We start from the raw sequence: 13,617 nt of genomic DNA on the forward strand, positions 1-13,617 counted from the left end.
GCAAAACTTGATCGAACAATACACCGCACTACAAGAGAAATAATTTTATTTACGAAACAAACGACACTAAACACTAAATTCGCGCATTGTCGGAAATAGAAAGTCTTTATCATAGAAAATGTTTCAAAAACGAAATTCGAGTACCTACAACACATCACGCTCAAAAGTGCGCCTCTCCATTGCGCTGATGCTCAAGCCTGCTTGCTGCCCAATTTGACCAGCTTTGTCGCTTCGTCCGTTGTCACCGTTTTGGCGTCCAACGATTCCATGCCCTTGGCGTGTGCCTGGACATGCAACGCGTATTCCACCGCATTCAGGTACCTCCGGTTGCAGAGGTGACACTTCATTTCTTTCTTGGGCGTTCGCGTGATTCCAGTGTGCCCAACGCCGGTTCGGACCGGCTTCCGGATGGCACCCGTTTTGCTCGCAGCGGGACGAGTTGAAGCACTGCTACTATTGGCACTGGTGTCTCCGATGCTGCTCGAAGTGGATGTATCCGTGTCGAGGGAAGTGGCACTTCCGCTGGCTGTGGGTGGTTTCAGGAACCCATTCGCGATCGGGGTGCCTCTGGACGGGGAAGACTTGGCCCGTTCTCTATCGTCTTGAGCGAGCAGTTTGCGCTTGTCCGGGATGGGAATCTTCAGGCAGTTGGAAATCATATGGTTCGAAAGGATTTTTCCGTTGATGAAGGATTTCGAGCAGTAACGGCACTTGGTGTCCGGGGTTGTTGCACCGGGCGGTGTTCCGTCTGAGGATGGAGTCGCGGCTTGATGAGCTAACTTTTTGTGCGTTTCGAGAGAGGACTTCAGTCGGAATGGACGCTGGCAGGTTTCGCAGTTGAACGTTTCTGGCTTTTTGAATGGCACTGGAGCAGTGCTGCCAGCTATGGATGGTGGACGAATCCGAGAAATCGGTCTCGATTGGGTGTCTTTCGGGGAGCGATCTGTTTTGGCTTCTTTGACCGGGGCGAGAGATTTACGTTGCTTGGCCAGAGGTTCCGGCCGGTCAATTGAGGAGTCTGTGGTGGGTCGCTTTCCAAGGGTAGTGCGACGAGATGTGTCACTGCTTGTCAACGTAGTCTTGGCTGGTACTTTCAGGGCAACCTTTGAGGGGGCTGTAAGATTGAGGTATTAGAATAAAGCATTAAACGGATTAATCACGATAATAAAAAGTCGACCCACCCCAGCTTACCTGAAACAACGGACCGTCGAGGATTCTTGGCTGGTAGAACCGATCTGCGCGATACAACTGGTGGCATAACCGATTTACGCTTCAAGGCGACACCACTGGTAATCGGTTTGATTGCCGTCGTGCTCGTCGTCGTCCCAACCTTAGGAGCAGGAACCATCGAGTTCCGATTCGGTCCCACCTTGATCGAATCTCCCACAATATCCTCCCCTGCATCCGAAGAAGTTGACATCTTAGGTTCAGGGACCTTGGAAACCTGCGCCACGATCGTCTTCGTTGGAGGAGGAATCACCGATTTTCTTGTCACTTTTACCAGGTCCGACTGGTTTGCCTTCCGCATCTCTTTCAGCCGGTCCGGAATCAACCGAACGGTGCTAGATTTTCGCGAAGGTTTCACAATCGGAGATGCTACTCGATTGTCTGCCACTCCGAATAGGGAGCTTCTGGTTTTTGGTCGCGTTTCTTCGGCAATCTTGGGGATTAACGATTTCCGGACCGCTTTCTTACGCTCGCTGATAGGTTTATTCTCTTTCCCTTCCTTTGGTTCCTGATCCGGTTGTTTCTTCAACGACTCAAAGAAGTTCTCCAGCGAATTCGATTCTCGTCGTTTCTCTGGAGTGGCCAGCTTTACCATTCCGTCCGGATCGCTAACCTTGATCTGCGGAACCGGAGATGCTTTGTTGACGTCCAGCGACTCGAAAAATTGCGCCAAAACGTTCGTCCCGAAAGATTTATGTCCGGCTGCCGGCGTTCCTCTTTCCACCACCGATTGGACACTGCTCTCCAGGGTCATCTTCGATTCCTCACCGTCATCCGCCGACGATCCCTCCGATAACTTCGGTTCCCGCATTTTCTTCATCGCCGATGGCATCGGCTGCTTTTCGTCCGTTTCGTTCAGCTTTGCGATCCCGCTGAGATTCTTCCCTGCACTGCGGCACAGCACCTTGGCAGGCGTCGACGACACCCCCAAATACTTGCAGCTCATTTTGCTCGCAATCTTGACCGTAGCAGGCGATGCGGCCACTATCATTGGCTTCCTGATTGTGCTCACCTCCTCCACGCTGAAGTCATTCTCCAACGTCGCATCGATCGAGTTGTCCTCCTTCTCCGCTGCCACCTTCTTCTGTTGTTCTTCATCTTCCAGCCCTTCAGCCACCACCTCGTTCGTAGCCGTTCCATTGGCATCGGCCTCCTCCGTCACCGAGTAGTACAGCGAGCATCCGGAGGTGATACTCTCGTCGTTGGCCGTTTCGTAGCCAGCCCCGTTGCCTAGCGACTGACAACTCGCGTTGAGCCCCACTCCGGAGGACGAGCGGAGCCGAAGCTTCGCCAAACGATTCATCCTGCTACAGTTTGTTCTGTTCTGATACCGATCACAGGTGACCTCTAATTTCGACCAACTGAAAACAAAAACGTTAGCCAAAACAAACATCCAATTTCAAGACATTTTCTCCACCCCAGCAAAAGCTTTCTCACCTGAATTTCGCCTGGTCCGGTGAGATGTCAGAAAACGCCGCTACAATCGAAATTTTCACGAATTTTCACCAACCCGAACTTGCTATCATAAAATTATCAAGGAAAATGCTGCTTGCTTCGATCGCGATTTGCAACTGACAAAAACAAAAGTCTCGTCGCATCGCTCTTGAGGTCGGTAATGTAGAGCGTGTGGTGGAGCGAGGAGAGGTTTTTGAAAATGTGGCTGCGTTCTGATCGCTCGAATCGGCCCGAATTCAACAATGGGTTCAGCGAAATAACCGATCTGCTCGAATAATTTAGGGACGCGGAATGGTCCACTGCACGAAATTATGCGGGCCTGCTTACTCTCACAGAAAATTTGACGTTTGAGAGGTGCCGACACCGTTCAAGCGTCAAATTTCGTGTGAGAGTAAGCAGGCCAGAATAAATTCGTGCAGTACTCCATTGCAAGACATTCTTTGATATTTTACAGTAGACGCTCGATAAGTGCAACATATTTACGTTTCAGTCAGGTTTCAGTTATAGATAGTAGAGTAAACATAGATCCGTGTTGATGAATCCGTTGTATCCAAACGAACTGTCAAAATCTGTATCCAAACGAGCATGACGTCACGATTTGGACAATATCAATGGAGCGCATGACGTCATATTCAACCGTCACACTCTTGAAAATTACTACTTACACGCTTGAAACATTTTAGTCAGTGGTGTCCGCAGATCTATGTTTACTCTACTATCTATAGTTTCAGTTACCGAATGAAATTCGCTAACTGCAATGACTGGCAGCCGTCAAACAGTTGTCAATTACTATTAGACGCAGCCAGAATGCACTCAAAAACATAGCAATGCAGCTGTAGTGCATCCCAAAAACATCGCAACTCTGTTGACGTTTTGTTTTTGTCAGATTTAGCGGTGAGATAACTGCAAAATTGTTGCACTCAGCGGACTTGCAGTTAAAAAGCATTGCAGTTAAACCGTTTACACCGACAATTGACAACTGTTTGACGGCTGTCAGTCGTTGCAGTTAGCGAATTTCATTCGGTAACCACAAAATCTAACCCTATCCCGCCCATGACTTCTTTTAGTGTTTAAAAGTAGTTTTTATTATTTTTGCTCAAAATGGTAAGAAAATCTTATTTTCTATGCCCAAATTATCGTTTAATCGCTCTGAAGCACCACCAGGCATTTGAAGAACTTTATTTCATGATTTGTCTCGTTAAAGGGCTGTTTGCAGCTCATGCGAGGTATGCACTTCAAACGGAATCGCTCAAGTAATTTTCGTTCCGTGACCGGAATAAGAGCCGATGCACACGGGCGGCGCGTCCACGCAGCGTGCACGCAAGTGCGTCCTGAGTTACACACAATCAAATGGGAGGATGCACACGAGAACGCAACGCTACCGCACCGCAACCGCGCCGCACCGTGTGCGGCATGCAATGCCAACGCATGCCCCACAGGAACGCTGCGGCGACGCAGCGTGAATTCACGCAGCGTCAATTAACGCTCGTGTGCATCGGCTCTAATTAAGAAATTTAACACAGCAAGCCCCATTTGATTTGACGATTCGTTTCAGCTCCGTATTAGGATCCGGAATTAAGCGACGCTTTATTATTTCTTGAGCGATTCCTTGCCTGAATTTTCCAAGCATCGAGATAGGCTAAGAAATTTCGTGCGATCTGCATACTACCCAGAAGGAATTTTTCGGCCTATGTTGATCCATGGGAAATTCCTTGCCTGAATCGCGCAAGAAACCGTTTTTCTTCGATCACAGTACGCAGTTGCGAAGAAATGACAGTTCAAATGCCAGTCACCGTGGAAAGTTTCTGCCAGGAATCGATCAAGAAGTTTCTTGAGCGATTCCTTGCGAACACGAAACTGGGCTTAAAAATGGTCAAAGCACAGGATGCTTCATTTGACAATCCCAAAAAATCACCTTCGGAACCAGTTTTATACAAATTTATTACAATGGATCATTGAAGCCGATTTTTCCGCTACTCACCGCATCAAAACAAAAGCGCCACCGTATATGGACGGTAACACAGTGACAGCAGTCGAGTTACGTCAAACACACAAGGCTACGGTGGCGCTATCTGTTCTTTTCATAGCGGCCGTTTTAGTTATTTTAGTGATCCATTCGAGACAAATTGTTCTCATAAACTGCGAACTTTTATGACACACTGGGAAAAAAATCTTCATTCCTTCTATGTGTCCGGGACATGGATTTATGCAATGGGGGTGAACAAATGTTTTCCATTAGTGCGACTCATACTTTTGATGAGTCACCATACCCAAGTAACAGTGCTGGTAGCAGGTCACTTTTTAGTGACTTAGTCACTTTTTTTGGGTTGGTCACTAAAAAGTCTCTTTTTTCAAGGTCAGGTCACTAAAGTCACTATTTTCACCTAAAAAGTCACTTTTTTCAACTATTTTGGGGAATACGGATTGAAAAATATCGAAGTTTTTATTTTCAGTGTGTAGCATATGCCTGTGATGTCGTTGTTTACATTCTTTCTATTTTTTAAAACAGAGCGAGAAAGCGAGACAAGAAATCAGCACATTAAATATGTCTTCTGCGTTTTTTTCTCGTCCGTCGCTCGTACCACCTGTCAGTGCCAGTATCCCGTCCACTCAAACAACTTGCTCGCAAGATGGACCAACCAGTGGTCTTAGCCAGTCGTCAAGACAAGTTCAGAGAAAAAAAAAACAACTTGCTCGAACTGATGTGTCTGAGACTGTGGTTGAAGGAAACAAACTAGTCGTCTCTTTCATTAGTTCATAAGAACGCATGCAGATAAAAGAGATGGCTAGTGTTCTTCAACCACATATCTGCACTCGAGCTCGAACAAAGTGCGAAAATTTTTCTACGCGTCGGTGAAAGTGTGGTGCAAAAGTGGATTTTGAATTTAAAAACCTATCCATTTTCACGAGTTTCCGCCTTATACAAGTGTATTCGGTAAGTAGTTTTAGTTTTGTTCATGATTCATGCTTTTATTAGGAAGCATGCTAAACATTATTGACGATTTTCAGATAAAAATGGGAAAGTGCACGTTCCGTATCGAGTGGCTCAGAAAAATCGACGCAAATGGGTGCCAAATTTCGGATTGGGCAAAGAATCACGGAGATACCGAAGCGTATTGTAAAGTATGTTCTAAACCCTTTTCCGTGGAAAAGGGATACCAAGCTATCGAACAACATGCGAGCTCGGCTAAGCACAAAGATAATTGGATTGGACGACAAGGACCTTCGCAATTGCGATTACGTACCGAAGTGGATTTGAAATCAACCGAATGCGCGGGAACTGGTGGTGTCACTAGCGGAAAAATACAGCTCTACAGTCCGCGAGATGCTGCTGCAAGAGCTGAGCTGATTTGGCTGCTTAAATGCATTGTGTCCGATTTCCCAGCTGCTTCCTGCGATGGTATTGCTGAGACGTTTTCGGCAATGTTTCCGCAATCGGATATCCCCAGCAGTTTTTCCTTAAGCAGGACGAAAGCTCGATATCTTGTCACCGACGCTTTGGCTCCGTATTTCAGGGAGTTATGGTTGAAGGATGCACGGAATTCAATATTTACTTTATGCTATGACGAAACGACCAATGCAGCCGGTAGAAAGGAGTTACAAACCGCTGTACGATATTGGTCGGCTTCGGAATCGAAAGTAAAGGTGATGCACCTTGAAACATTTTTTATTGGATCTGCCAAAGCAGAGGATATTCTTGATAAATTGGTGGAAGCAATGCGGAACGCTTCTCTTCCGTTGAACAATCTGTTAATGCTAGGTATGTATTTCCATCTTTGTTTTAATTCAGGTTTTAATAAATTGTGGGATAGATATGTTATCGCTTTACTGATTTACTGATCTACAAATCAATCGTAAATATTTCAAGATCATCAGTTTACTTTCTGATTTTGTGGTTCTTGTCAACTAATTCTGCAGGGACTATTCTGACTATTAATGAGAAAATTACAAACTGAGGGAGGGTAAGAAGGATAAACCAATTTGCCAAACAAATGCATAGCAGTTTACATCAAAACAAATCTAAAAAACGTTAAAACAAATTCGATTTTTTTATCTATCCATTTATTGCAACTATGTTTTCATTTAGTTTATGGGTTCTAAAATAATCCAACGAGTTATTTGGCTCACACCTTCATTGTATTTTGTAGCATCATTCACATTATTGGATTATTGGGTTGATTTGTACTTTTATTAATCCAACAAACACTGTAAAGTTTAAAATTAAAATTGATGTTTCGCTAATTGTAGGCAATTGCGAATAAATACAAATTTTATAATTTAAGGGAGTGACGGACCCAACGTTAATAAAAAAGTGGAACGCCTTTTGAATGAGCGGATCATACAAGAGCGGGGGAAGCCTCTGCTACTCGTAGGAACATGCAACATACATATTTTACATAACGCCTTTCTGAAAGGACTGGAAGAGCTTGGCGAGGACGCCTCCGATCTTGTTTATTCGGTTCATCATTTCTTCCACGGTTGGCCTGCGCGAAAAGAAGACATGGAAAGAATTCAAAAGGACCTCGGCCTCCCAGTCAACAATTTTATAAAACACGTTTCGTCGAGGTGGTTAACGCTAGAGCAAGCAGCAGAACGTCTACTTCAACAATGGCAGGCTCTCGTCGAATATTTCTTGAACTTCATTCCGAAGAAGCGCTCTGCATTGTCAACAAAACCTGCCTATCTGAAAATCAACAGGATGCTCAACAAACCGACAATAAAAGCCGAAGTATTATTTGCAGCATCCAGTGCTCACATTTTTACCAAATTTACAGGTAATCCGATAAATTTTAACTACATAAATAAGTTTGTCTACCTCACTTTTTTGGAAGCATTATAGGGATTTCTTCATAATACTATAAAACAACTATTTCAATTTATTTTCTTTGTTTGTTTAATGAGTGCAATAGGTAATGGAATTAGTTAAATTTTATTTTGCTCTGTGGTACACCGATGGATGATAATATCTCTAAGGGCCGATTTCTTCACCTCGGCTTAAGGTGAAACATCAAGAAATCCCATTGCATTTTTTCAAACAAACTTTAGAGGCACAAATCTGACGAACAAAGCATCGAGCCAAGCCGCATTTGTTTTTCCTGGCTTTGCTCACTTCCAAAAAGAGGCAGCTTTTGCAAATCGAGAGCATTTGTTTACAAATTTTCAATATTGGTGCTCTTGAAAACGTGAGTAGGGGACCAAGTCGGCCATTGTGGCAGCCATGTTTGTATTCTCTGAAGTTTCTCCTTGACCGGTAAGCCAGGCTTACCCATACAGTTAAACCTGGCTTAACGCTTAAGCCAGGGTGAAGAAATCGGCCCTAAAGATGATAACTACATTGACCGAAGAACCTAAATGTGATTTCACAATTGTGAGGTGATTAATTAAATTTGCCTAATTAAAATTTCATTATAGGCTGCTTCCAGAAAGAAGAACCGTTAATTCATGTTATGCACACCGAAATTGATCGACTTGTGCGGATCATAATCGGCAGGGTATGCACTTCAGATGTGAGCAATCCTAACACAATCGTATCAGAAGAAATTTTCGACAATCCGGAAAACCTTTTACCTGTTGAACAGGTCATTGTTAGTTCGGAGGTAACAGGGATACTTTCAAAAGTAAAAGAGGTAGAAAAAACTAATTTTCTACTTCGAGCTAGAAAACATTACATTGCAGCTTGTAAGCATGTAATAAAAAAATCTAGCCTAAAAAACGATTTCCTCAAACATTGCCGTTGCCTTCATCCAGACTCGAGGAAGTCTGTTTCTAGCTCTGCTGAAATTGCGCTGATTTCTAAGAAGCTTCCCATCGATATAAAAACAGATGTCCTGATAGACGAATGGAATTTGTTGAAGAATGAGACAGATGCGGTTGGTAGTGACAAGCTGAGGATAGATCAATATTGGAGTCAGTTTTACACCAAAAAAACATCACAAGGCGAAGAATTATTTCCTACAGTAGGAAAAATCACAAAAGCCACGCTAACGGTATCACACGGGAATTCCGATGTTGAGCGAGGATTTTCTACTTCCGCACGAGTGCTAACGGACGATAGATCGTCGATGAATGAGCGCACCCTAAATGGAATAATGACTATTAAAAGTGCACTAAAATCATACGATAACAAACCACAGCAAGTTCCTATCGACAAAGAGCTTTTGTCGCTGTCATATAAAGCTCATCAAAGCTATAAAGCTCACCTAGAAGAAGAGAAAAGGAAAAGAGAAGCGGAAGATGCACAAAAGCAGCGAGAGGCGGAAAAGAAGGCGGAAGATGAGAAACAGAGAAAGATGGTGAAGGAAATGAAATCATCGATTTCTCAGAAGGAGGAAGCATTAAAAGCCATCCGTAAGGAAGAGGAAGAAAAACGCCGAACGGCTGATAAGTATGCTACAACAATTTTCATTGATCGTTTATCGTGTCATAGAACAATCCTTTTTTCATTTCAGGTTATTTGCTGAAGCCAATGCAAGGCTCCGGAAAGGCATTGACAGCAAAAACATGCAGGAGGTTGAGTTGGCTCAAGCCATGATGGAAGGCGTGTCGACCATGCGCAAACAACAAGCGGTGCAAAAACGATCGGCAGATAATTTGCAAGACAGCTTGAATAAGAAAAAGGAAACACTGATCACCAGCTTTTTCAACAAAAAACCGAAGAAGTAGAGCAAATGCCGAAAAGTATAGTACTAAGACTTGAACGAATCAACTTGAGTCAAATAAATGTTTTACTATAAAAGGTTTCTTGATTACATTTTCACAACTGAGTCACTTTTTAGTCACTTTTTTCATAATCAAAAGTCACTTTTTGGTCACTTTTTTACGCCTCGTGGTCACTAAAATAACTTTTTTTGGCATGATTGATCGCTACCAGCCCTGAAGTAACCACTAAGCCCTGTCGTAAGCTGTCTAAAGGTCATAAAAAAGCTTTTCCGTGTCAATAGGCTCTATAGAAAATTTTCAAATGTTCTCAGGCATTATACAGTAGACGTTCGATAAGTGCAACATGTTTACGTTTCAGTTACCGAATAAAATTCGCTAACTGCAACGACTGACAGCCATCAAACAGTTGTCAATTGCTGTTGGACGCAGCCAGAATGCACTCAAAAACATCGCAATGCAGCTGTAGTGCATCCGAAAAACATCGCAACTCTGTTGACGTTTTGTTTTTGACAGATAGCGGTGCGATAACTGCAAAATTGTTGCACTTAGCGGACTTGCAGTTAAAAAGCATTGCAGTTAAACCGTTTGCACCGAGCGAACGTCTACTGTAAATAGTAAGCACTGAAATAAGCCGTATATTAGTATATGACGCTATGCTATAGTGCTTGTAATCCCAGTGTCTATGAGCCGAATAAGAAGCCTGACAGTGCTGTTAAAAGGCTTGGCCTGCATGACGTTTATATCAATCAAAGCTGATTTCAAGCAAAACAAAAATAAACCCTCGACTGATCCGGAGCAAGACGATCAAATATCCTTGGAAATTTCTTCCGATCAATAGGGTGTTTGAAGCTTGTTATCAGACACTTTAAGCATTGAATTGATACAGAAAATGTATAACTACTTTCTCGATTATATTATTAATGCATCGGATGTTAATCTGTGGAGTATCAATCGTTTTATCCACATCCACAGACGAACACCAAAACTAATCGATGAGCGATGAGCCCCATTTTAATTATCCTGTTATTGAACCTCGTCAACCTCCCAAACTTCCCTAGCTGCATCTCCTGCAAATCTCTCTCAGCCATCCATAAAACCATTTTATACATTTCGAATGCGGACACTTTGTGCTCGATTTCCGATCTGAACATCGGATCGTCCGGAACATCAACGCTGTACCAACTTGTCTGCTTTTCTTTAAATACGGTGCTGAGCCAACTGATCTGTTGGTTCATCGATGGAGCAGATGGGAAATGTGACGAAATCCACTTAGAAATAACAATTCCGAGGATATCAGATCGAATCTGAGTCAGGCCGTAAAAATCGAAAAAAAATAAACTTCAATGGAAAAAACATCCAGAACAAAAAAAAGAAGGTAAATAACTTTCTTTTTTTTTGCTTTTTTTCTGACTCTCATTTGACAACTCTTCCACCAGAGACTTGGTACGCAGATTGAAGCTGGCCGTATATCAGCCGAATATTTCGCCAAAATTGGCTTTTAAGCAGATCTATTATAGGATGTAGTTCTGGTAAGCTCTGTTAACATTGCTCTTCATGTGAATATAGAACCAACTTGGTGCCAATTTTTACGGCTTAGTGGTTACTTGGGTACAGCAGCGACTCATACAATTTAGAGCACATACTATTCATGTGCTAATTTGCCTGCGTAATCTGGTACAGTAGACGTTCGCTCGGTGCAAACGGTTTAACTGCAATGCTTTTTAACTGCAAGTCCGCTAAGTGCAACAATTTTGCAGTTATCGCACCGCTATCTGTCAAAAACAAAACGTCAACAGAGTTGCGATGTTTTTCGGATGCACTACAGCTACATTGCGATGTTTTTGAGTGCATTCTGGCTGCGTCCAACAGCAATTGACAACTGTTTGATGGCTGTCAGTCGTTGCAGTTAGCGAATTTTATTCGGTAACTGAAACGTAAACATGTTGCACTTATCTAACGTCTACTGTATTGGTTGCATATACTTTGGATGTGGTTTGGCACATGGATATTTGCCATTAAGTATGAGGCAATTTTCTAGAGTGCACCAGAATTTTAGAATGGGATGCAAACAATGATTACATTGCACAATTGCTTATTTTTTGCACGCCATGTGCCCAGTGGTGCATATTGTATAAAATTAAGGGTTTATATACACATTTCAAGCCTAACTTTACCAAACACCGTATCTAACAAAAATCACGAACGGAGAAAACGGAGGGGAAGTTCGCTGTTCCCATAGCAACTTATACATGTGCATTTTAGGAACGTTAAAAATCCGGATATTGTTTCACAAATCATCCCCAAAGATGAGTTACACAAGTAGCCCTTAACGAGATTCAGCGCCTCATGTGAAAAACTCTCTTTTGTTTACATATGTTACATACGGTGTTTGGTAAAGTTAGGCTTGAGTTCAGTTCTTTTCAACGTAAGACTACACAAATAGATAGTAAATCTGCTAGGGAACTATTTTTATTCCAACCAATGAGGATAACTAGGCCATTAATTAGGAGGTCAAAGTTTGTCATTATTTTTTTGTCGAAAAAATAGCTTTTCGTGTAAACTTTTTCTGGCAAAAACAATTTGTATGCGCATACTTAGTGTAATGTCTTAAGATAGAGAACAACATGTGAAATCATGATTTACAATTAAAAACATCATTAGTTTCAGAGATACAAGGGTTGAAAGTTATGGTGCTCTACAGAAACCATGGGCCTCGCCATGGGCGGGAAAGGGTTAATGACCAGGACTGTAAAGGCAGATAATCTGATCATCTCATTTATCCACGACGACATGCTGGACCTCCACCGAGAGCAAGACACGGCGAAGGAAATTTGGAGCACTCCTGGAAAACATCCACGTCTATTCGCGACTACGAAGTTGTCGAATGTGCGTGAAGGTTTACGTGAGAAAAAACGAGAGGGAAATATTTTTTGCTTTTTTTACGCACATTCTGACAGTTCCTTACGAGGTTTTTCATTACACGCTTAAATAATTCTGCACACTGGATGTGTAATCCTCACGCACTTTCCTTCATCGCTTGCAAAGATGGCAGAATGTGTGAAAAAAATGGGTAAGGCAAGCTCATTCTTTGAGCTGATGGGACCTTACTCATTTTTGTGCAAGCCGTCTTAGTTGGCAAATGCTTGAAGAAGACATTTTTGTTTACAAAGTTAACTGGCCATTGTGACTACTATAGTTGACGTGCGCTGGTGAGCTGTTTTTTGGCTGCTCAGCAGCAAATTTACGAAGAAAATAAAAGTTTCTGCGGTGTTCGCGAGCTTATGTTGTTTCCCATCATAGTGAGTATTAAATAATAAAATGAAAGATAAGGATAATAAATTTTCGACCTTTTCTTGAATTTAGACTAAAAAGCGATGAAGGAACCTTAAACCAAAATGTCCCATCCAAGGGAAAAGATACAGTGACCCCACATCGATGAATCACCTTAATTTTTGTACACTATTTATGAATCACCATGTTGATCAAATGGAGTGATTCATAAACTGTGGTCATTTTTGCCGATTCATAAATTGTGGGGTCACTGTATTTGCTCGCAGCAGGCTTCGGACAGATCGGATGATCATAGCTGGAAAAGAGAAGGCGGCGGTTGCCTACCACGTAATTGTGGCCGGAAGAAAGCAACCTGTAAAAACACCTCGAATCGGAGACATAATTGAAGCCTTTGTGCACAAAAACTCATGTAATACGCGTTTTATAATGTTTAAATAAACTTGTGTGAAAATTATTGTTTTCTATTTCAAACAAAAATCAGAAGAATAAATTTAGTCGAATGTGTAACGTTCACACATTCTCGCAGCAAGCGAAGCGTTTTCAGAATGTGTAACCTTCACACATTCTTCAAATCAGTCTGCAAACGCTTCGATGTGTGACAGTTACACAGACTATTTCGATTCACAGGCATCAACACAAAAATGTGTAAGGTCGCTTTGCACAAATTTAGTGTGGTCCTGGAAAATATGCACAAATGAGTGATCCTTACACATTTTTGAGGTGACCGATTTGAGCGTGTAGAGCGACAAGGAGTTGGAATCTCTTTTACCTTCGTAGTCGCGAATGGAATCCGTTGTCCAGAGCTTATCTTAAAATTACTTTACCTTTCGGGAAAATTGACCGCACCCTGGACACTAAAGTGTCTTATATATTCGAGCAGTTCCGTTATAGTTTCACCAAATTTGACAGTTTGTTTTGACATTTCGTCTCCCGTTAATTTCTTTTGTTTGTTCGTGGTTGCATTTTGCCAAACCGTTGCTAAGC

General features: G+C 42.5%; 1 protein-coding gene across 1 annotated transcript; it reads right to left on the reverse strand.

The window, feature by feature from the left end:
- Window positions 1-29: 29 nt before the first annotated feature.
- Window positions 30-2,823, reverse strand: LOC109397869 (nucleolar protein dao-5). Its single transcript, XM_029854684.1, has 3 exons — window positions 2,665-2,823; window positions 1,192-2,588; window positions 30-1,114 (listed from the first exon to the last, which is right to left on the reverse strand). Exons 2-3 carry the CDS (start codon window positions 2,528-2,530, stop codon window positions 192-194), a joined length of 2,262 nt encoding a protein of 753 aa, XP_029710544.1. The 5' UTR covers window positions 2,531-2,588; window positions 2,665-2,823; the 3' UTR covers window positions 30-191.
- Window positions 2,824-13,617: the final 10,794 nt, after the last annotated feature.

Source organism: Aedes albopictus, chromosome 1 (assembly GCF_035046485.1).
Source record: "Aedes albopictus strain Foshan chromosome 1, AalbF5, whole genome shotgun sequence".
NCBI lineage: Eukaryota > Metazoa > Arthropoda > Insecta > Diptera > Culicidae > Aedes > Aedes albopictus.